At 37.2% G+C, this 27,791-nt stretch overlaps 1 protein-coding gene across 1 annotated transcript; it reads right to left on the bottom strand.

Annotated features, from left to right (window-relative positions):
- Positions 1 to 184: 184 nt before the first annotated feature.
- Positions 185 to 26,832, bottom strand: LOC132121619 (Na(+)/H(+) exchange regulatory cofactor NHE-RF1-like). The gene is made up of 6 exons (XM_059531208.1): positions 26,200 to 26,832; positions 8,425 to 8,595; positions 3,695 to 3,848; positions 2,859 to 2,902; positions 593 to 709; positions 185 to 516 (listed from the first exon to the last, which is right to left on the bottom strand). Exons 1-6 carry the CDS (start codon positions 26,653 to 26,655, stop codon positions 361 to 363), a joined length of 1,098 nt encoding a protein of 365 aa, XP_059387191.1. The 5' UTR covers positions 26,656 to 26,832; the 3' UTR covers positions 185 to 360.
- Positions 26,833 to 27,791: the final 959 nt, after the last annotated feature.

Here is a 27,791-nt window from a genome sequence, read left to right as displayed (position 1 = left end):
AAAGCAAGAGAATATACAGGTATGTTTCAGATATCATTTAAGCTTTCTTCTTTAAAAAAAATTATATTCTAGACTTACATTATACAGTAATGTTAAATCGTATATTTCATCTTATATCAGATATCGATAAATCAGAAGATCGATACTGGGTTAAATCAAGTAAAAATTGATCAAACATAAAAAAAAAATCTACAGATTTAGAAATCACATGCGAAATAACACTGGTTTAAAAATACACATGTGAGAGGGTTTCAAAATGTGTACAAGTGTACTGAAAGAGCGGAGAGGCATGATGGGACGGACAATTGTAGAGGAAGTAAAGAAAATGGGTGAGAGGAAGATGGGAGGCACAGAGGAGGTTCAGAGGTTGCTGAAGAGCTCATTTCTTTTGCTCCAATCCATCTGCGGGGCTCTCTTGTTAGAGCGTTTCTGGCGAGCGCGTTCCTTGGCCTGCTGCAGCGATATCTCCAGAGATAGTCCTGCATCATCATTTGAAGCCTTCTCTTTTGGTTTCTCCTGCAAACATTTCATCATGAAAGTTTAAATTGAATGTTAATATTCTACGTACTCAAGACTGTGCACGGACACAAACCTCTGGTGCTGAGGTGCTGGCTGGAGCTGCAGAGGTGGAGGTGTTGGAGGAGGTGCTGGAAGTCGACAGGCTCATAGCTACTTTAGGCTTTTCCTCCTGAGTTGCTTTTCCATTCACCTTCAACAAAGTATTGCAAACAATGTCAAACAATTAATAGCGTAATCCACCACAAAAAAGGAAATTCAGTCATTATTTACTCACACTCATGTCATTCCAAACCTGTCTGCATTTCTTTCTTCTGTTGAACACAAAAGTATGTATTTTGAAGAATGTTGATAACCAAACACTTTCTGTCTCTGCTGACATCCACTGTATTTTTTTGTCCATACAATGCTACCAACATTCTTTAAAGTATTTTGTCTTCTACAGAAGAAAGTTAGTTTGGAAGGACATGGGGGTGAATAAATGTTGAAAAAATTGGGTGGACTTTCCCTTTAAGTGAAGTACCAAAAACAAACCCCTAGATGGACCCTGAGGTTTCAGTTCACAGTCTGACTATGGGGCCTGTCCCAACAGCCACACTTGGGGTAGGTCTTGGTCAAGTGCATGTGACCGAAAGGACAAACACAAGACTGTCCCAGGAAGGATAAATGCCAAAGCTAAATCCACACTATCTAAGAGTGCCTTGGTGCATTTTTTGAGGCTAAGTGTATCTAATTACACATCATGTGCATGAACTCGTGAGATTTTGAGGAAAACAGTGTAAGCTACATTAATTAGATGTTACATATCATTTTATAGTAAAATATTAAGTAATGCACATTTTATTGGTGTGGAGGTGACTATGCATATTTTGTATAACGTTTAGAAGGGATTTTTTATTTTACAAGCACCATAATTAAACTGTACTGTCTCTTACACAGGAACTACTGAACAAACATTTAAGTTTATTTTAAAGTGCAAAGTACTGGAAATCAAAAACTGAAGCTTTTTAATAACTTCACTTGCATTTATGCGAAACTGTTTTATAAGTGTGTCCCATCGGGTAATCATGCATTCTACATTCACTTCTGGTCTTCACACCTTCTTGGGTTGAATACAGGAAGCTTGTCATGTAAGCAGACAAATGGTCAAGTGTATTGTGTGCTTTGTCAAATTGTTTTACTTGTACAGTATGTATCCAAAATGTTATGGTAAGAATATCACATAGGAATGAGTATCTTGACACTACCGTTCAAAAGTTTGATCCTTAAGAAATCATTTTAATATGCTGATTATCAATGCTGAAAACAGCTTTGCTGCTTAACATGTTTGTGAAAATTGATACTTTTTTGCAGCATTCTTTGGAGAATAGAAAGTTAGAAAGATAATCTTGACTGTTGCATTAAATAATTAATTATTATTATATCTCGAGTAAGTTTCAGAAACTCGAAATCCCAAAAAATATTTTTAAAGTAGAATTGATTTATGGGAGCCCCATTCTAGAACAACTGATGTAAACTACATGATCAACAAATCTTTAAAGCAATATTGGTATTCCAGTACTCTCTGTGATGTCTCCAGCTGAGCAAGAGCCAGGAATCCTTTATCTGAGAAACGCCAGCGGTACCAGGTTTAGAGTTTGATAAAGCTACAGATGTTTGTGTTGTGTGAAGAGACAGAGCACAAACTCTCGCTCATGCTTGAGATGTTTTATCTACTACCAGATAACTGGACATACGGAGCTTCCACTGAGTCAGAGGAAGCGGCGATTATCTGCTCCAGGTCATCATTCTCTCAATCAGTCTAATCTAGCAGTGGGAAAACTGACAGAGACGAGCTGCTGGAGAGGAACCAGGACACTGCATTAAAAGTGGCTGAAATCTGGTGATCAGACTCCACAGATTTACCCTCGTCCTAATGCTGCCCGTCTAATCCCATCACTGAGGCTCGGACACTACTACACTTTATCAGCCAATCAAATGTGATCATGTAAATTTAGCATGTGCTACCAAACGAACACATCACATACACACTTTTCAAGATGTGTAATATGTCACACACATATTTGCTTGATCACATTTGAAGATAAGTGGTCCACTTAAGTCTGAATACTTTTAGGCTGATGATACAAAGGGCAACTTTTGAGCAATTTAGCACTTTCCCATTGAGAATGAGTAACACATTTCTAGAGAATGAGTAACACATTTCTATCTGGATACTTTAGATGGGTCATGGGTCCTGTGTCTCACCTGGTTGCCTGCTGACAGCAACATTGCTCAAAAAGTTTCCCCTTGAATCATCAGCCTTAGTCTTTTGAGCTACGAGCAACACAGACTTTACTCACCTGATCTTCTTCATCATGGCTGGAAACAGGATCTGGAAGAGGACCTGAGAACAAAGAGGGACGGGAAAAGACCAATCCATTAGATTTCTTTTGCTAAAGATTGCTTTCTTTTGGTGCATCTGAAAGACTTATGATCAGACGTATTGGTCTCAGTTCAATTCCGCATGGGGGGGGGGGGGGGGGGGTTGGGGTTAAGCAGATTCATGATAACTGGCCATCACTATTATTAACTAAAATGCCATTGTCACAGAAGAGTCACAGTACAATGGTTGAACAGGGAGTTTCCTTCCAAGAAAATAAGAAGAAAAAACAGGAAATGGGCAAAAAGCCTTTACAGAATCGAATGAGTAATTTTATGAATAATTTTGCCAATCATTTTCTTAGAAACCTTAATTTCCCTTATTTCACCTGTTACTCTATTTCCCTCAAAAAGGCTCCAATGAAGTGACCTATATATTATATACTTTGTGTCGTAGTGAGGTGGAACACAAACAGGAGTTGTTTGCCTGTCTGGCACATTTAGGCTGGGGGTGACTGACTTCCCCTATTTCTCATACTTCTGCCATGGCCCTGATCCCCATGACAACCTGCTGGCAGTGCGCTGTTGACTTTGGCTGATTCTCTCGTGTACAGACAGTGCCACCGCAGGCCTTGAGTTGATGTTTAACCAGCAGTCTGTGAGTGTGTGTGCGTAACATCATCTGAAATGTTTGCCAAAGTGAACAAAGTTGTTCTGGATCAGCAGAACCACACTTAAGGTCGAGGGTGAGATGGACAGAAAACCACTTTGCACATGAAAAACCACGCAACAGCTGGTTAATTTGTAACGCTGGCACCTGTGAGATGTTTCTCAGTCGGAAGGACACCACAGCTGCTGAAGAAGGCGTCTGTCTCAGGATCCACCACCAGCAGTCTGGTCTCATCTCCTCCTGTCTTGATGGCTGCCACCACTTCTGAATGCTGCATTGTGTGCACAGCAATGCCATTTACCTGCAGAAACAACAGACATGAATTCATAGATTTTGAAGCAAAGATAGAGACTTAAAATATGATAAGGAAGAGTTGTGGGAACATTGCAGGAAGGCAGGAAGCCTCCATTCATTCTGATATATCTGGATATCTAAATGAACAATTGTTTCTCTGGATCATTCGAAGCATGTGCATGAGAGTCAGTGTCTGTGGTTCAGTAGTGATCTTCAGGGGACATTTCATGGAAAGAACATCTGTGAAAAACATCCTAGTCAATTTAATTAATACCTTTATGGTAATGTAGCATCAATGTAATTTAATTTAAATGTAAAAACATAATTACATGAAAAATCATTACAAATAAAAAATTATTATTTAATATAAAAAAAAATATTTGTTGATTAGTAAATGTAATGTTGATTTCTTAAATGTAATTTTCTTGCTTAAAGGTAATTTAATTTTAATGTAATATAATTGAAATACAAATATAAATACATTTCATAAAATTAAATTACAAATTAAGAATTAAAATAAAAATCTATTATTTTATGTTATTATCCTTTATTCAATTTGTAGAAATTTAATTTTTCATTTTAAAGTCATGTTTTTTTGAACACAATTTTAATACAATGTAACTTAAATGTAAAAATATAATGAAATTTAATTTAAAGTCATTATATTTAAAAACTATTAAAATAAAAACTATTTTTTTCTTGTGAATATTTCTATTCTAATATATTTGCACTATTGTTTCTTTACTTCACTATAACTTAATTTGCACTATTCACACCAATGCAGCTAGACTCAAATTTAGTCAATGCAAATGTGTAACAAGTGAGTTTTTGTCTATACATACTATAATATATACCAGTCAGACAAAGCACAACTCCTTTCTCTGATGCTCTGTTCATTTGAAATACTTGACCATGACCATGACTTGTTCCCAGAGAGGAGACACCTGGGAAAAGACTGAGGTTCTGTCTGTCTATCCCATAATGCCAGAGGCTAAGGAACCAGCGTGGGAGATTCAGGGCAGGAGTGGGCTTTTAGGAATGCAGACCCCACTGCATTCCTAAATTAAAAAACAGCAGAGAAAAAACAGCCCCCTTATGTGTCCTTTAAACACAGCCCTATTAGAGACACACGCACATATTAAGAGGCCACACTCACTGAACAGGGAAGCAAAAAGGAGAATTCATCTGAGTGAGCATGAGACACACAGGCATTGCATAGCATGATTTTATTGCCATGTTCGTCTCAGATCTCTTCTTGAGACGTGGGAAATGGGAGTGAAACTAAGAACAGGGATACTGAGAGTGTGAAAACACGGCCGCTGCATGAAGTCAGCGTTTGGTGGCATTGTAAAGGAAATGAGACGAGGCTTTAAAATGACTAATCTTCTCAGTTAGGCCAGGAGTTTTCAGGACCTCTGCAATTCGACTGGACATGCTCTCAATCAACTTCTGGGCCAAATCCTGACTGATAGCAACCCATTCTTTCATAATCACTTCTTGGAGTTTGTCAGAATTAGTGGGTTTTTGTTTGTCCACCCGCCTCTTGAGGATTGACCACAAGTTCTCAATGGGATTAAGATCTTGGGAGTTTCCAGGCCAAGGACCCAAAATTTCAACATTCTGGTCCCCGAGCCACTTAGTTATCACTTTTGCCTTATGGCACCGTGCTCCATCGTGCTGGAAAATGCATTGTTCTTCACCAAACTGTTGTTGGGTTGTTGGAAGAAGTTGCTGTTGGAGGGTGTTTTGGTACCATTCTTTATTCATGGCTGTGTTTTTGGGCAGAATTGTGAGCCCACTCCCTTGGCTGAGAAGCAACCCCACACATGATTGGTGTCAGGATGCTTTACTGTTGGCATGACACAGGACTGATGGTAGCGCTCACCTTTTCTTCTCCGGACAAGCCTTTTTCCAGATGCCCCAAACAATCGGAAAGGGGCTTCATCGGAGAATATGACTTTGCCCCAGTCCTCAGCAGTCCATTCACTATACTTTCTGCAGAAGATCAATCTGTCCCTGATTTTTTTCTTTGGAGAGAAGTGGCTTCTTTGCTGCCCTTCTTGACACCAGGCCATCTTCCAAAAGTCTTGGCCTCACTGTGCGTGCAGATGCGCTCACACCTGCCTGCTGCCATTCCTGAGCAAGCTCTGCACTGGTGGCACTCCGATCCCGCAGCTGAATCCTCTTTAGGAGACGATCCTGGCGCTTGCTGGACTTTCTTGGACACCCTGAAGCCTTCTTTACAAGAATTGAACCTCTTTCCTTGAAGTTCTTGATGATCCTATAAATTGTTGATTTAGGTGCAATCTTAGTAGCCACAATATCCTTGCCTGTGAAGCCATTTTTATGCAACGCAATGATGGCTGCACGCGTTTCTTTGCAGGTCACCATGGTTAACAATGGAAGAACAATGATTTCAAGCATCACCCTCCTTTTAACATGTCAAGTCTGCCATTCTAACCCAATCAGCCTGACATAATGATCTCCAGCCTTGTGCTCATCAACATTCTCACCCGAGTTAACAAGACGATTACTGAAATGATCTCAGCAGGTCCTTTAATGACAGCAATGAAATGCAGTGGAAAGGTTTTTTTGGGATTAAGTAAATTTTCATGGCAAATAAGGACTATGCAATTCATCTGATCACTCTTCATAACATTCTGGAGTATATGCAAATTGCTATTATAAAAACTTAAGCAGCAACTTTTCCAATTTCCAATATTTATGTAATTCTCAAAACTTTTGGCCACGACTGTACATTCTGCTGAACAATAGTCTTTAACCGGACTTTTATTCTGACAGGTTGACGTACCTTTACAGTTCTGTGTATGTGATGTGACGCTTGTTTTACTCCAATCAAACGGTCAAATGCTCATGAAGTGACTGTCAGAGCAGTTCTGGAGATGTTCCTCATGTGTTCACATCTTTATTGAGTGAGAGGAAAGATGCTGAAATCACCGCGAGTGTCACGCGCGCTTCAGTTTGTGTGATAAAGGAACTTGCGCTTCTGCTCCATTAACAGAGACACGCAGAACATGCAGGATTCATATTTAAATAGACTGTTCAGGCTTGATATTTACAGATATTAGTCAATATCTTGATTTGATGTAAGTGCAATGACCTATTTTTGATTAATTAATTAAAAATTTGGCAAATTCTGTGCCATTCCGCGTTAAACTGTAAATTCCGTTTTTATGACTGGATTCCGCGATTCCCTCCGCGTTTTCTGCATGGCGGAAATCATAGGGCCCTAGTTGTGTTATGCCAGCTCTATCTTGCAATGGACACACACCACGACGTTCTCTTTACGTTTGCCCGCGCCCTCAAATCAAAACACTGCGGACTCCTTGCAGTATGAGATTTCGGATGCAGTGCTTGTGTCTCCTTCCGCTGTGTGGGTGACGTAAACGCGTTGTGTCACATTAAAAAAAAATCATTGCGAAAGAACCTGACGTGAGATTTAAAATAAATTAAAAGAGGCTTCGAGGCAGAGGAATTTGCCTCGATCATTTTTTGTAATCGAGTTACTCGAGGAATAGTTTCAGCCCTAGCCAAAACCATTTCACCATGACCCTCAGAACATGCCGATACTTTTACTGAAGTCATGTACACACACTCTTCACAGGCTTTTGTGAGTGACAACCTTATTTAAATCCAAGAGCGATTCCCCTATATTCACTCAAACGGATGATGACTGACATAATGATATCTTTATCAACATAACACAACACTTGATTGGAAAAGAGTGATGTATATCAGATACGCTTTTAATGACATCATCAGTAACTAGCTGCTAATCTGTTATCTGTTTGTACACAATACACTGTTGCCATTACCTGAATTTTTCAGGAATTAATTCAAGTGAAGAACAGATTTCACACACTAGTATATAACCAAACTATGTACAGAGTTGGATTAAACAAAACGAGAAATTATTTTATTTATATTTATTTGTCTAGCCTTTTTTTCTTCATATCACTTACCTAATTTACACCAGGTAGTAACACGCATTTAAAATAGGACACTGATAAATACATAATTTTTTTTATACATATAAATAACAATAAACCGGGTCTTTTTCTCCCCATCAGCCTGAACTTTCTTTGGGGTCTTTGGGACCTCTATCCCTTAGCTGTAGTAAGTGGATTGAGCCTGGTCTTATATCAGTGGTTTGATAAAGATATGTGGCTCTGAGCTCTCCTCAGGAGTTCAGTAATCCCAGCACTCCCAAAGAGACAGTGTTACACTGGCCACTCCTTCACTGACAGATAATGAGATTAATGCTCTGGAAACACAGTCCAAACCGCTCAGGCATTTACAGGTAATGCTCTCTGTGCAAGTATAAAATGTTTAAAATAGCAGTCTGGCTTGAAAATGAAACCTTTTTTTTTTATGATGTCAGCCATAAACAGCCTATGGTTAGGCAAATTAAATACTTTAAATTTTTTGACTTTTAAGAAGAGGCATTGAATTATAGTGATATATACACTCTCTGAACATCAAAACAAAAGCTTATTACCATACATTCCTGAATCACACACACAGAGTTGTTTAACTCACTGATTAAATATGGTGTATTATACCTGCACTATTTTATCTTGGGGCAGAAGTCCAGATTTCTCTGCTGGGGAGTCCTCATCCACCGCCCTGATGTACTGGCCGGGTTTTGACTTCTCTGTGTGCAGGTTAAAGCCATATCCAGTGGCACCCTTCTTCATGTGACAGAGACGTGGACGCAGCTCGTTCTTTGATTCCTATAAAAAGACAATGAACAAGGAAGGAAATTATGATAAAAGCGGATATACTGATATATCTTAAACACAAAGCAAAACGTATAAATTAGGAGAACATTTCAAGATATCAAATACACATCAGTTTCTTGTCAATCATAATAAGATGTATCTTTCAAATGTAAACTACTAATTCCCTTCACTGCAAAATGTTCAAATCAAACCTTCACCACACACCAGAAATACATTCAGAATAAATTCTTTCACTTTACAAATGTGCATGAGAAAATCATAAATGTACAAAAGAAAGAACTTCCAAAATAAAGCCACCCATCCCCATCGATACATGAACAAGTCACCTGCTTCCTGAAACATTTAAGCTTCCACAATATTCTGAGCAACACTTTCTAAATAAAATCTAAAAAAGAAATCTATTAAACGAGATAAATAACTTGTATACCATTTTAAAGAGGACTCAGTACATCAACATCCCGAGATGAAGCACAGAAAAGTAGAAGTAACTATACTGACCAGTCATCTGTGTACTTCCTTCTTTAGCAAAGCAGTCTATAATATATGGCTGAAATTAAACAAACAGATAACAAACCAAACATCTACCTGCTATACACATGAACATATTGATTTATGGATGAGTCAAACTAAACCTACAGGAACTAGCAAAGGATGAAAACTAACATGGAAGGACGTTTGTTCAAGTTTATTATAAAATTATATTAAAACTATTATATAATATATAATAATTATATTATATATATATATATATATATAATATAGTTTTGTTTATAGAGTCCAGTGTTTTCTCATGTCCCATTAATAAAAAAAACCTTTATCACGAAAAACAAAACATGCTATGGTAAAACAAACACCAATAATATTATTATTCTTATTAATAATAACAATAATAATAATTACTACTGCTTATTATTATTATTATTAACAACATATAGCTGATTTAGGCCAATGTTTCGTCTTGTGAAACCTCACAGCCACATCATTAAAGTTCAAGTATAATAATAATAACAACAATATATTCATCATTTGTTTATAATTAATATAATTATAAATAATTAAATAAAACCACTAAACATGATTCACTAAAACAAACAACAATGTTAACAATAATACAAATATTAATATAATATAAAATGTTGCTACTGTTGTTATTATTAATTATATACAATTATATATATATATATATATATATATATATATATATATATATATATATATATATATATATATATATAATATAATAATTACATAGTATATTATATGTAGTTTATTTAAGCCAATGTTTTGTCTTATGCATCTCCACAGTCCCATCAATAATGCTTAATAATAATAATAATATAAATTATTTATTTAAAATTAATAATAAAAAAAGTAAACATGATACACCATTTATGAGATTAATCATGACTAGTTATTATTATTTTGCAGTGTACAGGCTACATACTTCCTGGGAGCCCTGCTCTTCTGGGAAATCGGATATCAGTGAGAAGTGAAGGGGTTAGGTCTAGGGACACTGAATGTGCTCGACGCGATTAATAATACCCGCTCTACTAGCTGGGGGCTAACCACAGGACACAGACACAGCTGACAATAGCAAAGATATCTTCATTACTGTCCCCCAAATAAAAATGTCCCTGACTGTAGCCATTAATGAAAGAAAGAACTCTTCTGACAAGTGACTATGCAAAGGCAAGACCCATCTAAGCTCTGATTAGCATAGGCTTAGCCAGCAGAGTCCATATGTTACGCAAAGAGTTTAAGCCCTCCTGCTGAACACTAGGCTGCGACTGAAGAGTTCTGTTTGTGGATGGTTTGTGGAAAGTGTGTGGCAAAGTGGTTAAAGCCCAGTCCTGGTAATCAGAGCCATGAGCTATTATTAAGTGTACCCTTGATCAAAGACTGCCCCAGAAAGATTGTCCCTGTAATAAGTGTACTATAAGTCACTTTGAATAAAAACTAAAACACTTACTGCTCCCTATAGAGCAATATGGTATCTAAATGTAAAAATATGTATGGCAGAAGGCCACGTGGCAGAAAAAAAATACAGTATGAGAGTTCAGGGTTTTCCTGTTTAAGTGTGGACCTTTTTTATATTTTGCTTAAGTATTTACTAAAAACAAAAACATGTACATAATAATTAAAATGCTTTCATCATGAGCATGCCTCAAAGTTTTAATATCAAAGCTGTCTTTCCTTGCCCTTCTATTTAAAGTAGAATGTGCACATCACATTCATTTAAACAGGTGCTCGAACAAGAGGATGCTTAGCTGAAATGCAAAAAATAAAAAAACCTGCACAGTGTCATTACAGCTTCCAAAGTATTTCTTATAATTTAATGAATTGCAACATTTGAAAATCATTAAAAAAATTTATTTGGGAGCAAAAATAGAAGTGTCTCAAACTTTTGTATTTCCTTGCCATCTACCAATAATTCTCCCAGTGATAACATTGTTTATTATTAAATGCTCATTACAATGCTAAATGTCTTGTTACAAACCTAGAGTCAAACATGTATGACAAATAAAAATGATTGTATTAATCAGTTTTTCTGCTCACTGTGTTTCTGCTGCTGTTGTTAAAATAACCACAGCATCTGTAGCTCTTATAGTGCTTTACATCTTTAGATGCTTTAGTTGCTTCTTAGAGAAGCAACGGAACAGAAAGTGCTTGACAGAAGCGCATTCGGCTCTAGATGAAAATACATACAGTAGGCTATATAAGATCATTGCCATAAACAACCCTGAGTGCTTGTGGTGTGTACTGCTTTATTGTTTTGACACGCTGCTCACTTTAAACTTTAAACTTAAACACCTTTCACTCTGCCCGACTATTTAAGGTTTTGTCTTGTCTAGCACAAACATGCTGGATGATTTAGCAAACACGTTATTGGCTTTAAGCACTGACCAAACTGGCAAGAGACTACATTAGGTCTTATTTCACCATGCCAAGTGCTGTAGCCAAGCTCAACAATGTTTGACAGAAGGTTCACAATGTCCTGAGAGGACTGGACATACAGTGAGGGATATTATACAATGTTATCTGCTCTCTGGCTGGGTTTATCGTCAAACACGTGTGACTGTCACAATTTTTTTTAAATGCATGAGATACTATGCGTACAAGCGGACAGAAGATCACTCAGCATGTACTAAAAGATACACCCCCGCTGTGATAAGATATACAAAGCTGTCTGATAAAGCCATATACTTGTCACTGTATTTGTTTTTCTTGTGTCTTCATTACAAATGACATGTAACTCCTGCAAACTCTTTCAACCAACACCACACTTTTTGTGTGCAAATTTGGGTTGGAAATTATGAACTGAACAGATGAATGATATGATATGGATATCATACTTGCTGCATTGCCACTGTATGAGAAGCAAAAGATATGTATGCAGAAGGTGAGGTGAGCTGATGATATCTCTGTTTGGTCGTGTCGGGTGTGAGTAAGGGGAGGACTCGGGTGTGGACTGCTATTTGGGTATGGCAGGGGCCCACACATTCACAATGAAAAGATGACATCATCAGATTTGATAAGATTCCTGGAACACTGCCGTATGATTTTATGAAAGAAATCTTATCAATCCACTTGAAGAGAGGACACTCAAAAGAAATATATTCTACAGATGATCTAAGTCATCATGAGGTGACAGTCACAAACTTTATTATTTCACCCCTGAATCCCATGAAAAGTAAAAAAATAAATTGTATTTGCGTAAAGAATAAAGCCTATTTTTAGAACTACAATTTTCTTTGTCCTTCTGATATTATTTTTACGACAATAATAGTTCTCATTATATTAATGCAAAAATAATCTCAATACTCTGAAAAAACAATTCTACATGTTGTACTTCCTGTAATGTATATATTAACAATGCACAATGCAAAAGCTCTTAATTTTTTTTAATTACATTTCCTTCAAATGTATTCTTATTTAGTACAGAATAGTTTGTTCCACAAATGTACAAACTACTGTTTATCAAACCCATTTTTAGATTAGAAAAAAAAAAACGAGAGAGAGAGATACTTCTACATTTGATTTGGGCTTATTATAGATCCGGTTCTGATTACTCAGAGGATTTGAGAGGATCTTTTCTTTGTGACCAGTTTTGCGAGCAGGGCAGAACAACCTCAACAACAACGGAAATGGGATGAGAGGAAATAAGTTTAACAATAAACTAGCATTAAACTATGACATGCCTTAATGCAGTATGTGACGAAAGCCTGTGATCTTTGGCTGTTATGCATGAAACTCAGAAAGTTCCTTTTCGTGTAGAGTTCCTTTTGCTGACTAGACGGTCTCCCTCGGGGCCTCCTTTGGCCCTTAGGTTATTTCAGTATAGGAAGCTGAAGTCAGCAGAGGAAATAATTTCCCCCTGTCCACAGTAGATGTGGGGAAGAGTCATTTTACAACTACAGTGTCTGACAAAGACCTTCATTCACTACCAATCCTCCTGATAGTCTGTGACATAACAATACCCTGTAGCTCCTGTGGTCTTCAAAGTGGCTATTGGCAAAGAGGTCAATCACTGGATCACAGAGAAAAATTCAAATGTAGCGATAACTTTAGGACTTAAAAGACTCTCTTCTTGTCTTCTCATATACTGTGAGAGTAAAAACAGAAAAATGTTCTTGTTGATTTTAAGCAAGTCCACAAAAGGATAAATTCTTCAAATATATTGCATTGCTTAGTATTTTTCAGCCATTTACAAAGAATGGGGACTGAAGTTTCCATCAACTTGTGCATGCTTTTCTAGAGCGCCTAAATAAATATGATAGGTTTGTGCGAGGAACATTATGAAATATAAGTGCATCATTGCATCAGATCATTATGACATGTATGACATTATGCAAACTCTGCATGAAATTTCCCCAACTGTTTATTACCACGACTGGGACAAACTCACCCCACAGCCAAGCAGCATTCATAATTCATCACTTTTAAAATCTGTGCAAATTTTTCCACGTGGACAATAAACACGGTCAACAAACCACAATCCACAAAGAATGTGTAGATAAGATTTCAGATTAATGACATTTACTCAAAAAATAACTCACAAAATGTACTCATCCTCACATCCTTTCAAACCTATTACCTTTCTTTCATCTGTGGAACACACAAAAAAGGTATTTTTTCCCATACAGTTGACAGCACAATGTCAGTAGCACTTTAAATCACGTGACTTTAAAAAAGTCATACAGGTTTGGAATGTCTGGAATGATTGAATAACCCATCTCCAGCTGACGACAGGCCTCAGTTAATCCTCCACTAGTCCTATAAAGATACTACAGTTCAATAATACAAAGGGTTAATGACTTTATAGCTCACTTTAGTAACTCATAATCTTGTCCTTGGTTTGCTCAACTCTTGAAAGACTTGGGTAAGGTTGGTGAAACATGAACTGATGATTGAAAACAATAATCATCCTTAAACATAACCTGGGTTTTCCAAGTAAACAAACTTTATTTAAAACCTTCCAAAATATAATGTGGTATACTGGCATACTGGTTAGAGGTCGACCAATATATCGGTCGGCCGATATATCGTGCTGATATTTGTAATTTTTCGGTATCGGTATCGGCCAATATCCATGTTTAGTAGCGCCGATTTAAAGTCAGGCACGTCGGCAGGCAGCCCCGTGTTATTGGTGTGGTGGAAAGTGCTGCTGCCGCATGTGAAGGACCCCAAGCCAAAACTTTTGGAAGATTCAACAACAGTCCTGGGAGATAAAGGTAAACAGAGAATTTCACTCTGTAAATGGGGTGGAGAAGTTGGCAGCTCTCACAAACACTGCTCCGTTACTCCGCCGCTCACAGACAGCACCGTGCTCGGAGAGACAGCTGGAGCTGCCCAGAACGGTGAATGACATTTGTTCGGAAGCATGGTTTGATGCAGACAATAGCCAGGTTTCCATCCAACTCTTTTGCATTTAGGGATGTCAATATTCGATAATTTCCATGATCGATCGTCGTTTAAATTAACAATCAATTAATAACCTTAATGCTGCAAAATGCGTCTGCAGCAGTATTATTATAATGTGCATAAGCCACTTGGAAAAAAAGCTTTCTTACCCAAATTAAAGGGGTTTTAGTCTGAATAAAATGCTAGTAGCAGGACTGTAAAATGAATAGATGTGATTATGATCATTTGATAAAATGAAGAGAGCGTGCCATACGTTTGAGATCATTTTACTTTGTTTCCCGTCAAGGAGAACACTGAATGCGCCTCTTTAAATGGTTTTGTGGTGCTCGTTGTTGTATTTTAAAACGCAATTGCAATGTTTTCAAATGACACTATAGTATTAAAAATAAAATTATGCCAAACGTAACTGTGGCGCTTGTGGCTGTGCTGCGCAGACAGTGAACCGCATTTTTCACATCAAACCTTTTATGCAAGTATTATGACCAGTACTTTTTTGTTTGATCCTGTTCTGCAAAATTTTAATAGGTGAAAAGTCGCCAACCTTCAGCGCACTAGCTAGTTTAAATGTTAAACAAACATACAGCGATAGATGTGTGTGCCATCCTTTGAATGGTCTCTTAAAATAATACACATTGCTAATCATAGTTAGCCCAGCGATAGGTTACATTAGAAAATAAGCCTTGACAAAATTCCCCATACCACCCAAAAGTAATTCATATGGCCGTATGGCATACGGGTCAGGTAGCCTGCTTCCATCCGCGAGAGTTAATAATAAAAAAAATTTAAAAAGCTGTCACGGTCCCGCAGAGTCAGGGACTGTACATATTCGGACAGTTCCGAACCTTCTTCTGCATCCATGTTTAATAAATCCCTCTTAAAACATGCTAGCTTACGCTTGTCAACATTGCGTCCATGCCTCTTTTTGCCTCCAGCTAAGCCCCTCCCACCCGAAGACGTTGGAATGTTTACAAACTCTTAAGGGGTCTATTTTTTTTTTTTAAATCCTGCATTTACAGTGCATTAGATCGAGCCAATGCATGCGTGCGTGTATACGAAGACGAGCGAGCGTGGATTTGGCTAGATGTATTTGGTGGTTATTGCTCACATCTCGTTCTGCACATATCCAAATGTTTCCATATTCGCAATGTATCTAAAAAATACAAAATATTATAGTTTAAAATTCAATGTAAACTAGACGGAAAAGATCATCCTCTTCACGGATAGTCGAACATTCGAATAGTCGTTCTGCTATAATTATTCAATAAATAAAAATGATATTCGAATTTCGCTATATTTTTGCTTGCCATAAAAAAAAGAAAAAAAAAGTCCACAATAAAACCTAATTCTCCACGGAATATTTGAGGATGTATGCAAGCAAAAAATAATTAATGAATGAGTAAGAACTGCGGTCTTTTACAGTACTTCTAATATGCCGTCGAGAATCACAGTGACCAAATAGAAGAACATTGTTGCGGCATCTCTCAAGCAACAAATAAACACCGCTAACTTGGAGAATGCAGTGAAAACTCCTCTTCTCGCGTCCGCACTAGACCCTCGGTACAAACATCTCAGGTTTCTCGATAAAAACATGAGAGAAGTAAGAAAAAAAACTTGTTTGAACATTATAAGAACATTTTCCTTGATGCGAGTGGTTCGGATGCAGCCGCCGCCACCAACGATGAAGAGAATGCAATGCCCACTCATCGGAAAATGCTGAGCCAGTTCTTCAGCAATGATTACAGAGAGTCCAGCCGAGACGAGTGGGAACAGTTCTTGCTGGAGCCATGTATTCCACCAGATGAGGATCCCATTCAGTGGTGAAACGAAAACACTTAGCGCTTCACAAAACTTATTCGCTTAGCACACCGTTATTTGTGAGTCCCGCCAACGTCTGTGCCGTCACAGCGCGTTTTCTCCGCGGCCTTTAGGCTACTTTGGAAATAGCGGTTTAATTCCGTTGACGACCTTCTCCAGTCGGCGTTTTTGCATCCGTTAGCTGCTTGTTAATCAGATAACGCTTCTATGTTCTTTCTTGATGCCAACTGTGGAAAAAAAGATAAATAAAAGGCTTATAATAAACCCCTGAAGGTTTAACTGCAAGCACTGCGTTCAACTGTGTGACGCGCGTGCACGCGAAGGGGAGTGCGATTTGTCCAGGGAGTCAGATTTCGGTACAACACTGGCCTTATTGTTAACAGAAGCTGACTTTCCCCCAATCATGTTTACATGCCCGTGTTTCTTAACAAGAACATGTAAAACAATAGAAAAAAAAGCAAAAAAGATTTGCTGACAGTTTCAAAGTTAAGTGTAAGCTACATTCTGTACAATAGCCTAATTGCTGCAGGCTGCTTTACGTTTTTTCTTTGTTCACTTTTTTTTTTTTTTGCTTTTAATCTGTACTTTTGTTTGATTGCACGCATTGTTAAAGGTTTTCAGCTACAAAACACGATGTGTAATGTTCAAGCTTATTGTGTGTAAGCTTGTTCAAAAATGACGGAAACAATAAATGTTGCTGAAAATAACGTCTGTCTCATTAAACTTAATTTAAATAAACAAATATTCGAATATTCGTTTTTTGTGAGCTCAAATATTCGAATGTGATATTTGCGGAAAACGCCCATCCCTTATATATATATATAGCCATTGGCTGACCCTGACCAGGTCGATCTCTAATACTGGTTCACCAAAAGCAATAAAGAAAAAAAAATGTATAGTATGATACAATATTGATTAAATGAATGTGAAGATGGGCAGAGCTGGCAAAGGAACCATAAATATATTTACAGGCCTGAGGCTTTGGATCCAAAATGTGCACTTGCAAAACTCAACAGCCAATAATTAATCTCCAGAGATTTGAAAACTGCCAAACAACAGCAAAATGCCCAGACATGTACCAAGAAGAGTGAGGTGAGGACTGATACGATTGGTATTACTGCTCATGTAATCTAAAATGCAGCAGACCACAGCAGGAAAACAGTGAACTTGTAACCAAGGAAGTGGTTTGTTCAAATGTGTAAACATCCCTCCCTCTCTCAAAAAGTTACACATTCAGCTTTTAAGTTCACTGTTGAAATTTAAGTGCTGAACGTCTAGAGAATAGCTAGTGGTTGCCAAACACTCCTTAAGATATTGTATTGTGTCTGCTGAAATGTATTGCTGTGAGAGAATAAATAATTTTTAACATACAAAAATATTTTTTATTGAATAAAATGTACATTTGTGCTTTGCCCATAAAAAGGATTCATTCAGTGAGTTGGAAGTTGTTTCCAAGGTATAAGGATACGGTTGCTAAGATAATCAGAAGGTTTTTGGTGTGTTGCTAAAGTGGCATACTGCTAGGGTAATGTTGCTCTCTGTAATTGCTAGGTAGTTGCTTAACAGCTCAATATGTTTTTTGGCACCTATATATGGTTCCTCAATGATTCAGGATCATGGAAAAAGTAAAAGTTTGTGGAAATTTCTGTCAATTTAATGGACCACCAGGCAAAAATCACATGTTTACTTAGAAATGAACAGGAAACCTCTTGTCAATAAATTGTACAATTTGAGGAAACATTCGTATCCATAGCACAAATAGAAAATTACACATTTATAATTATAATTGTCAATAATAATTTTTAATTCCGTAACCCTAAATAGATGGTGGGAAAATTAGCTGGTAGAATATCAAGGTTAAAATACAAATGATATAGAAAGGATTCTACAGCAGTGGGAAGTCGTGGCCTAGTGGTTAGAGAGTTTGACTCCTAACCCTAGGGTTGTGGGTTTGAATCTTGGGCCGGCAATACCATGACTTAGGTGCCATTGAGCAAGACATTGAACCCCCAACTTCTCCCCGGGTGCTGCAGCATAAATGGCTGCCCACTGCTCTGTGTGTGTGTGCACTTTGGATCGGTTAAATGCAGAGCACGAATTCTGAGTATGGGTCACCATACTTGGCTGAATGTCATGTCACTCACTCAGGGCTTGCAAAATTTCTAATTCTCTGGTAGCCCTTCGGGCAGGCATTCATCAGATTTTGGCAGCCCAAAATAAATTTAACTAGCCTGTAGTGTTGCACGGTGCACCGATACTTCAAAAGTATCGCGATTCTCGGAAATTAAAAACGGCACGATTCCTAAATTTATTAGTATCGATACTTAAAAGAATGACTGCGTTCCAGATTTGTAAGAGACGTATTTCATGTTGGTGTGTGCAACGCACGCTTTCAGTGCCTCCCTATGGATGTCTGTGTTTTTTCTCCTCATGCAAGCAGCAAAAAGCACTACAGCGATTTGTTTGGTCAGAATATTCTTATATAATATTCACATTAATCGGGATTAAACGTGGAGTTATGTTCTGTATGCTAAATATGAGCGTATCTGCACAGCACCTATAACTGAGCTTTGTATCTGCTGATTGCTGATCGAGATTTACCAGGCGGGAAGGAAGTCGACCAGAAGTTGAAGTCGGCCGCCATCTTGTAGCAGAACTTCACTTGCATTAGCATCCCATTGATTCCCATTCATTTTGGCGTCACTTTGACAGCGAATAACTTTACATCTGAGGTGTTTAAAGACTCCATTTGTCCATTATTTATTTCTAAAGATACACGACAATGTATAAAGGGCTCCATTACCTTCTATGTTACATTATGGCCCCGTAGAAACTGTTTTTTAAAAATAGGCTAACGATTGCGTCATAACCACTCGACTCTCTGTTGCGCGGGTCGGGTGGGTAAAGAAATGTTACTTTATTTGCCGGCTGGGGCAGGCCAAATATTTTCATAAAAGCGGGACTCGTGAGTTGAAAAAAAAAACCGACCCGCGCATCACTAGGCTGCATGTGCGAGCACAAGTGATACTGTGGCCGCCAGTCCACGGCTGGTAGAAAAAGATGACGCTGAGATATTGCTGCTAAATCTTTTTTTTTTTTTTTTTTAATGCCATTGCTTAAATTGATATTATTTATCTTTTGACATTTAATCTTCTGACTTCAGAAACATTGTTTAATATAATCACTGTTCATATTTTTATTCAAAGTTCAGAATCAAGATAAATTTATTACTATTATGTTTCTTTTGATAACTGAGATAATGCTGCTAAATTTATTCTTTCTTTACCTTGAATCTCATTGCTCTTTTTTGATATTTCATATTTTGTTCAAATGTTTAATATATCTGCTGTTCATATGTTCATTTATTAGTGTGTTATATGATTAGAATGTTGTCCCGGTTTTAAAATAAAGCACAGCAATGATATTTGAGTGTATTTTCCCTTTTCAGGAATGGCATCGAAAAAGTATCGAAATCGCAATTCTTTACTAGGTATCGGTATCGAAACAATAATTTTGGTATCGTGACAACACTGCTAGCCTGCAGACAAATCAGCATGAACTTCGGTGATTGTATTTTTTTATTCAAATAACAAGTCAAGAGAGTAGGTGTGCAACGGATCACAAAACTCAAGGCTCAGATCATATAGCAAAAAATATGGTTCTTTATTTAAATAACACTTATTATTAAAAGAACACTTTACTTCTTCAATACAACAACAAAAACAAATCCCAAATGAAATAAATAAATGATTCAAATATCTTAATATAAACAAAATAAGTCTTTGCTTATTCTCTTTCCATTTAAAATTAGAGGCAACCACTGTATTTTAATCACAATCCAAACAAAGATCCTAAATACATGTTATCAAGACTGTAAAATTTCTAAATTTGAAGCAAATACAGAATGGTTTGACTTTAGCTTTGTGAAACTATAATACATAAAAAAAATCTGAACAAAACAAAAACAGCAAGACGGGGTGAATGAGATGCGAATGTCACTCTCTGACAGCAGGGGGCGCTTATGGAGCAGCAGGTGTTTATATTCTGCTTCCCCTATATAGGGAATCCCCGGGTATTAAGACTTTTCATGTCTGTGTGAAATACTGTATGTAGTAGAAAACCCATAAAATACTTAAAGGGTAACTAAACCCCTGGTCAAGGCCTGACTCCACCCACTGGCAATATTTGAAATATGCTGAAAAGTGGGCAGATCACAGCGGAGATAGAGGGGACGAACCTAGGGCGGGGCTGAGCGAGTGCGGCGTGAACCTGAGACCCACAGTGACGGATTGATTGACAGCTGCTGTCAGAGACGCTAAAATGGAGAGTGACTGTAGTGACGCAAGTAGCTTTGCAACAGAGCGATCATTTGAAGTAGAGGAGAAGTCACCTTAAGTGGAGGATGTCGAGGTGTCTGTTCATATCAATTCGAGCCGCTGGCTCAAAATGCGGTCTTAACTCCCGCACCGTGTCGCTTTTCAGCGCGAGCTGTGTGGAGAAGCCCATTTCCACCTCCATTGCGTTGGAGAAGCAATTCTGCGTAAAATGCAGTTTGCACACTCTAGCTCTAGGCGGGAACTCGCGGTCTTCCAGGCCAAGTGCATGCAACCAGCAACACTACACCTACCATCCTGACCACTGTACTAAATACAGATAAATCTACGCCAACTTGAAGCTATCCTAACTGATGCAATACTATGCTACTAACTAACTGTGCTTCTAACAATACTAACATTACACTAAAAACTATGCTAATTTACTACATAGGCTACACAAAATAATCTAAATAACTATATAATTACTATGCTAAATAGATGCTATAATAGTCTATCCTTGTCTTTTTCAATAATCGGAATTCCAACTCCCAACTCACTACAGTGATTTTGACAGAAAAAGATGGTTTTATACTGCCAAGGGCGTGGTGGCTCATACCAAGGGGCGTGGTGAGCTGGAAACTGCTTACGTCACCTGCCACCGCTTAGGTCACTTGCCACTGCAACATTCAATAGGAAAAATCAACTGCAGTAGCCACCGTTCAACCTGAAGAGGGCAGCACGTTTTTACACCATATATTGTAGAATTAAAACACTTTATACTCAAATGTCAAAAAAGTTACTTGAATCAATGAACAGCACTAATAAAGCCCCATTCTTACAGATCATTAACTAAAAAAAGTTGGTTTAGGGTTTAGTTACTCTTTAAGGCGAGACACTGCAGGTGAATAGGGCAAAAAAAATAACTAATAGTTATCACCTTACTTACCCAGTTGATTGATAACATTTATTATTGCAAACATTTTTTGTATTACAAGTTTTCAAAAATGTTATGTTTAAATATGCAAATGAGTCATTATTTAATGAAATATGTGCTAATTTGCATAAATGTCTAGTACAAAAATCTGAACACTAGATGAAGTCAGTTTAAAAATGTTTGTTTAATTTTTTTGACATATTAGAGTCAAATGTTTTTACAGAGGGAATTCTGGTTATCTTTTTTTGTCACGCCATAATTCAGAAAATACTTTGAACAGCCAGAAAACAATATATTTTCACAATTTTGGGGGGAATAAAATGTTGTATATAATCAAGGAAAATATTTATGAACAAATCCCTCTGTAAAAACCTTGAGAATATAGACAGGAATAAAAATGTCAAGTTTGGTGTGTGTAAGTGCTACTGAAGTGGAGATTTATGGCTCAGTGTTGAAGAAAAAACTCATTTTGAGAAAACGGCCTTTAAAAATATGTATTGTAATTGAAATCTATTGAAACAAACAGATAAAGTGCTATAAAAGAAACACTTAACAGTGTCTTTTGGATGTTTTCCTTCCACTAGTTTGAAAAAGCACTTTATGAAAAACCAAAAAGCCCAAAATCTCAAAATTGACAGGTGCTTGAAAAAACAGTGTTTTTGCCTGCAGTGTCTCACCTTAAGTTATTTAAAAAAAATCCACATCTTTTTATACATATTTTGGACTATGGAGGGCGCCATTATTTCAATGACATCAAATGGTTGCTGATGAGATACTGGTGCTATGTGTTGCTGTTGAGATACTGGTGCTATGTGTTGCTGTTGAGATACTGGTGCTATGTGTTTTTAATTTTACCTGAAACACAACTCAGAATACTGATACGATGCCACATTGTGTGGCTTTTGGTTGTAGTAGCTCACCGAGTGCAACCAGTTGACATCCTTTAAATAATGGCGCCCAGAAAATACGTATAAAACGATGTGTATTTTTTAAATAACGTAAATCTTTCATGGGTATTCTATTACATATTTCAGTAAGAGACATTATTTACAAGTCTTAATACTCAGCGTTCTCTTTAAAACCAAATGCACGTAATGACGCACAAGCAATTTCTTTCTCCTCTGTTTACGTTAAAGGCACAATGTGTTACTTTTGCTGCTACAAGTCGCATTTTCAAAACAATAGGCTTGTTCAAGATGCATCGGCATTGCACAGACCGATCGGTGTAAAACATCAAAGTACCGCGAGAGCAATTCAAAAGCTTAAAGAGTTGTCTTCTCTCTAATCACACTGTTGCGACACTTTGATGTCATACGCCAATCGGTATTAGCAACGCCGATCCATCGCAAACAAGATTGATGGCTCTATAAAGTAGAGTGGAGTGATCATGGGAGATGTCGTTTTCCGAATCATGTTCATGGATGTAATTAATACATTTTTGTATTACCTGTACCATCCAAAGTTATTCAAACATTTAATAAATGATACAGAGAAAGCAAGAAAAGAACATTTACATTGTCAAGGAAAAGTATATGACTGACTTAAGTCTAGCACAAAAAAACGATGAATGATGAATGAATCTCCTACTTGCATCATAAGTTCAAGATAGCATGTGGGCAGAGCAGTGATTCATTTTGGTAGCCTGACTTGAAAACTCAATAGTCCCGGGACATCGGACTAGCATTTTGCAAGCCCTGTTCAGTGATTACGACCACTTTTACCAGTCTATAACTGTAACATTAGTAAAGTTAGGAAGTAGGCCACTTCCATCTTTTCATAATCAGATTTTTCGATGAACCATTTTTTAAAATGATGTCAATTCAATATCAATTCTCAAAAGCCATGAGTCGATCTTTTCCGGTATTTAAGCAAACATTTAAAAGAAGATCTGATTAATATGTGAATATTTTCATTAGTCTTCTCAACAAGATGTCACCCTCTTATTTACCTTGCACAATGTTACAAACAGAAAGCCTGTCACTCATTCAGTGCTTATCATGACGGAGATACGGTTGACAAGAACCAAGAACAAAGCAATATGCATATATTTGCAATGCTCCGGTAAAATTCTATAGTAATACTTAAAATCTGCGGATACATTTAACATCACGCATAAAGGCGCCATAATTTCCGCAATGATTGGCGGATGATGCAACGCACTGTTTTGTTTACACAAGCGCGGACGACGCTCATGGTGTTTTCAGCCTCTGTCGTCTCACTATGATGATATGAATACACAAATTTCATCCACAGCTGCTCTGAGAGTCACTTCATTAGCATTTTACAGTTTAATCTGAAAACACAGCAGCTGCAAGTTCCTCACAGCAACCCATCAAAATAAAAGTTTAGTTTTGAAATTGTCAAAAATATATGATTATTTAGCAGTCTCAAGACTCAATGTAACAACAATGCTACTGCAACTACTAATACTAATACTAATAATAAATATGAATAAATCTTTATTTTTAAAGGAATAATCTAATTTGTTGTCTTTTTAATTTTAACAATAAACCTCTGTTGTGCAGCACTTTGTTTGCCAAAAAATAAACGTTTTTTCATTTGATTAGGCAAATTAAATGGTTTTATGTCTTCATCTAATTACAAGAAAAATTAAGAAAATTTTATATGGCCATATTATTGTTTAAAAAGGACCCTATACAAAAAAAGAAAAGGTTTAAAATACAGACCTGTGGCTCTTAATTTCTTTTTATAAATTCACCATTTGTAAAATGATATTCACTGTTAATTTTATAGAGATATCAAAAGCATTTGTATTAAAAGTATATTCACTGAATGTAATAAAAAAAAAAGTTGAAATCGAGAATCGAATCGAGAGCTTGTGAATCGAAATCGAATCGAATGGGGACAGCTGAATCGATACCCAGCCCTAGTCCCAACACACCTGTATTTCTGAAGAATTATTTGAAGAAATCAGACTCAGACATTGATCTAATTTTCATAAACATCCTTTCTGTCTCTTTCCCATCATTTATTGCTAAACACAATGCGAGCAAGCTGTCTGAGCGTAATCTCATCTCAGTAGCTGCCATCAAGAACAAAGCTTAGTCTGGGTTTAAGTGACAGCTGATCCAAGGATGTTCCCTCCAGCAGCATTTTACTTCTGAATGATCACAGAGAGGAAGGATGGGACACAGGAGGGTGAGAGGAAAACGACACAACAGAAGGGCCATTCATGATTGACTGAGGGATTCAAAAACAATTGATATTTTCTGGAGAGAAATGTGATTACAATCCATATTGTTCCGGAGACTCTAAATAACGGTTATTGAGCAGAGGCCTTCTCTGGTGCGCCAGGGTTATGATGATTAACGTTATTTCTGGCTCATGCCACATAATCAGAAAAGGGACTGACAAACACTGGCCTGTATGTCTTTATGTACATTAAATGAATAACTAGCATCAAAACTGCACACTTGACGTTTGCTTTTGCTGTGCTGGCACTTTGGAAAACTTATTTGCCTTATCACTAATCCTAATCCTAGGGTTGTGGGTTCGAATCTTGGGCCGACAATGCCATGACTTAGGTGCCCTTGAGCTAGGCATCGAACCCCCAAACTGCTCCCCGCATAAATGGCTGCCCACTGCTCTGGGTGTGTGTTCACAGTGTGTGTGTTATCACTGCTCTGTGTGTGTGCACTTTGGATGGGTTAAATGCAGAGCACGAATCTGAGTATGGGTCACCATACTTGGCTGAATGTCACTTTCAAGGGATAGAAACTTTATTGGTGGTCATTTTAGTCTGCTGGCTTTTGTCCTCATCTCAAGCAATAACGGCTCAAAAAAATGATGACAAGTGTCGTTCCCCACCAAACACTGTGTTGTTTTGGGCACATATCCACAGCCTGGTCATCAAACTATGTGCAATGAAACTTGTCATAAGAAAATGTGAAAATAAGCTTTTATGTGGAGATGCTCTGATGGGAATATAATATTGGCAAGTTGGCAACTAGTATAATATTCAAAGATTTTTGTCTAAATCGATTAAGTTGTACAAAAATGTGCAAAGATTGACTTGAATACACATCTACTATGTTGAACATGTTTTTAATTATTGAATTAAAACTCGTTTTAATAGCTTTTGTGGGGATTAAAGTCAAAAATCAAAAAGTCAAAGGTGGCAGGGTAGGCTATAACTTTCCAACCAGAGATTAAAAAAGAAAAGAAAAAGAGTCAAAAGGATGAATTTCTGAAACTGATTAATTTCTGTAAACTCAAGCCTATTTAATGTCCAGTTAAAGTATTTTAGTTTAATGGTTACACCACTATGAATCTGAATAGATGTGAAAAAATGTTAGGCCTAAAAAACATTCTTTCAAAAATGTATGTAACCAACATGAATAAAACGTGTATTTAAAACTAGATTTTTACGCGATGTATTATTTTTAACGATCTCGAACATCCTTATTTGACATTAACCTACATATACACATATTTACTATGTCATGTTATGAAAAATATCCAAAGTGTGACGCATGTGCAGAAGACTCATCTTCTCTCGCATCTTGTTTGCAGCATCCGCGAGATCCAAAATAATCTTTTAAGTGATGGAAATTTGCTCATAAAAGCTGCTCGTTCAGCTGAACTCACCTTGGAGCTCAAGCTCAGTCTATCCATGCGTATGTCCCCGTTTGTTTCCGGGACAGGGGTGGACTCGCTTGGTGTCACGTTCTTCACTTCGTCTTCATGGTCCGATCCAGCACTGCTCGGTATCAGTATGCCTTCAGTCACATACTCTTTCTGGCACTTCAAGTTGTGCTTCTGCAGCAGTTCTGCGGTCTCTGTATCCATCACGATGAGCTCTAGTTGGCCCGTGATGCCTCGTATGCGGGACACCACCTGTTGATGCTTCTCGTCCTCCACATTCTCCCCGTTCACGAACACCAGTTTGTCCCCGGCCAGCAGACCTGCAGCGGCGGCCGGAGAGTCGGGCTCCACGTGCCGAATGAACTGACCTAGCTTGTTCTTTTCGCCGTGGAGATGAAAACCGTAGCCGTTGTCCCCTTTTTCTAAGACGCAAAGCTTTGGCCTGAGGTTGCTGGTCATTTTGAAACTTTGAAACTTACAGATACACAAAATTAGCTGTCCAGCTAGACTTAAAGTTGGAGGCAAAAACGAAAAGTAGCTATGTGAAGTGAAAACGCCCACTCCGCGTCTTCACTGTGTTGTTGCAACACTGCAAGTCAAATCGCAGTTTTCTTTGAAGTGTAGACAGTCAGCGCTTCACGGACCCGCCTCCGTCTTTTACTCTAACTGATTGGAACTTTCACCTGTCAATCAGAAGAACGTCATGGCGCGAGTTCTCTTGCACGGTAAAAGGGGCTATGGGAATCGACCAGAAACTTTCTTGTTTCATTTTGGCATTGTCTTCATAAAAGAAAACTTCATAAATAATGACACTGATGTTTTGTTAGGATCTTTGACTTTTGGGAAGCAATATGGAAATGTTTACTTTCTTTTCAACCTAATTATATCTATATCTATATTAAATCCTTGTGTACCTTCTGTAGGAAAGATTGTAATGTTTATTGTTATATGATCTGTAAAAATTTTTCCAGTTATTTATATATTTTTAATGTAATTGTTTTTTGTTGATATTTTATTTTTATTATTATTTCTCTCTCCTATGAATTTTAAGTGCTATATATTGTTTGGCCATCCTTGAACCCCTGCTCTTTTCCTTGGCATATGTTTTTTTTTTTAAGTATTGAATAAAATAAATAAAATAAAGGGGCAATACAAGCAAAAAGTAGATAAAGAAAAATAGATTTATTTTATTTAATGTAGATTTTTTTTAACTATTTAACTATTTTTATAATGAAATATGGACACATTATTATAAACAAATTATTTTGTTGTTGGGATATTTTCTGAAATGTCTTAAACAGTTTCTGTATAATATCCACAATATATCTAATATATATAAAAAAGTTTCTTTAAAATAGTTCTGTGATGAATTAATGATTGTATCAGGACATAGTTGGAATTACATGGCATGCTTCTGCATTACAAGGTCAAATAAAATGGTAACATTTTGCCATATAAATTTCTAGTACACCTCTGTTATGTGTAGAGTAACAGTCTTTCATATCGAATAAGCAACATCATCATGATCTTATTTTTGAATGTACTAGCTTTAATGAGAAATATCTATACCAACATTAAAAGTTTACCCATTAAGT

The sequence above is a fragment of the Carassius carassius genome, chromosome 39, assembly GCF_963082965.1.
Source record: "Carassius carassius chromosome 39, fCarCar2.1, whole genome shotgun sequence".
Classification (NCBI taxonomy): Eukaryota; Metazoa; Chordata; class Actinopteri; order Cypriniformes; family Cyprinidae; genus Carassius; species Carassius carassius.
Note: the sequence above shows the minus strand (reverse complement) of the source record. Positions and strands in the feature narration are given on the sequence as shown.

Excerpts from the sequence above, each read along its gene's own strand:
- LOC132121619 (XM_059531208.1), bottom strand. The coding sequence starts at position 26,655 with ATGACCAGCAACCTCAGGCCAAAGCTTTGCGTCTTAGAAAAAGGGGAC. Across the intron at positions 3,849-8,424 it reads CCCAAGATAAAATAGTGCAG|GTAAATGGCATTGCTGTGCA; the intron begins GTATAATACACC and ends TTGTTTCTGCAG. Across the intron at positions 517-592 it reads CCAGCACCTCAGCACCAGAG|GAGAAACCAAAAGAGAAGGC; the intron begins GTTTGTGTCCGT and ends AAATGTTTGCAG.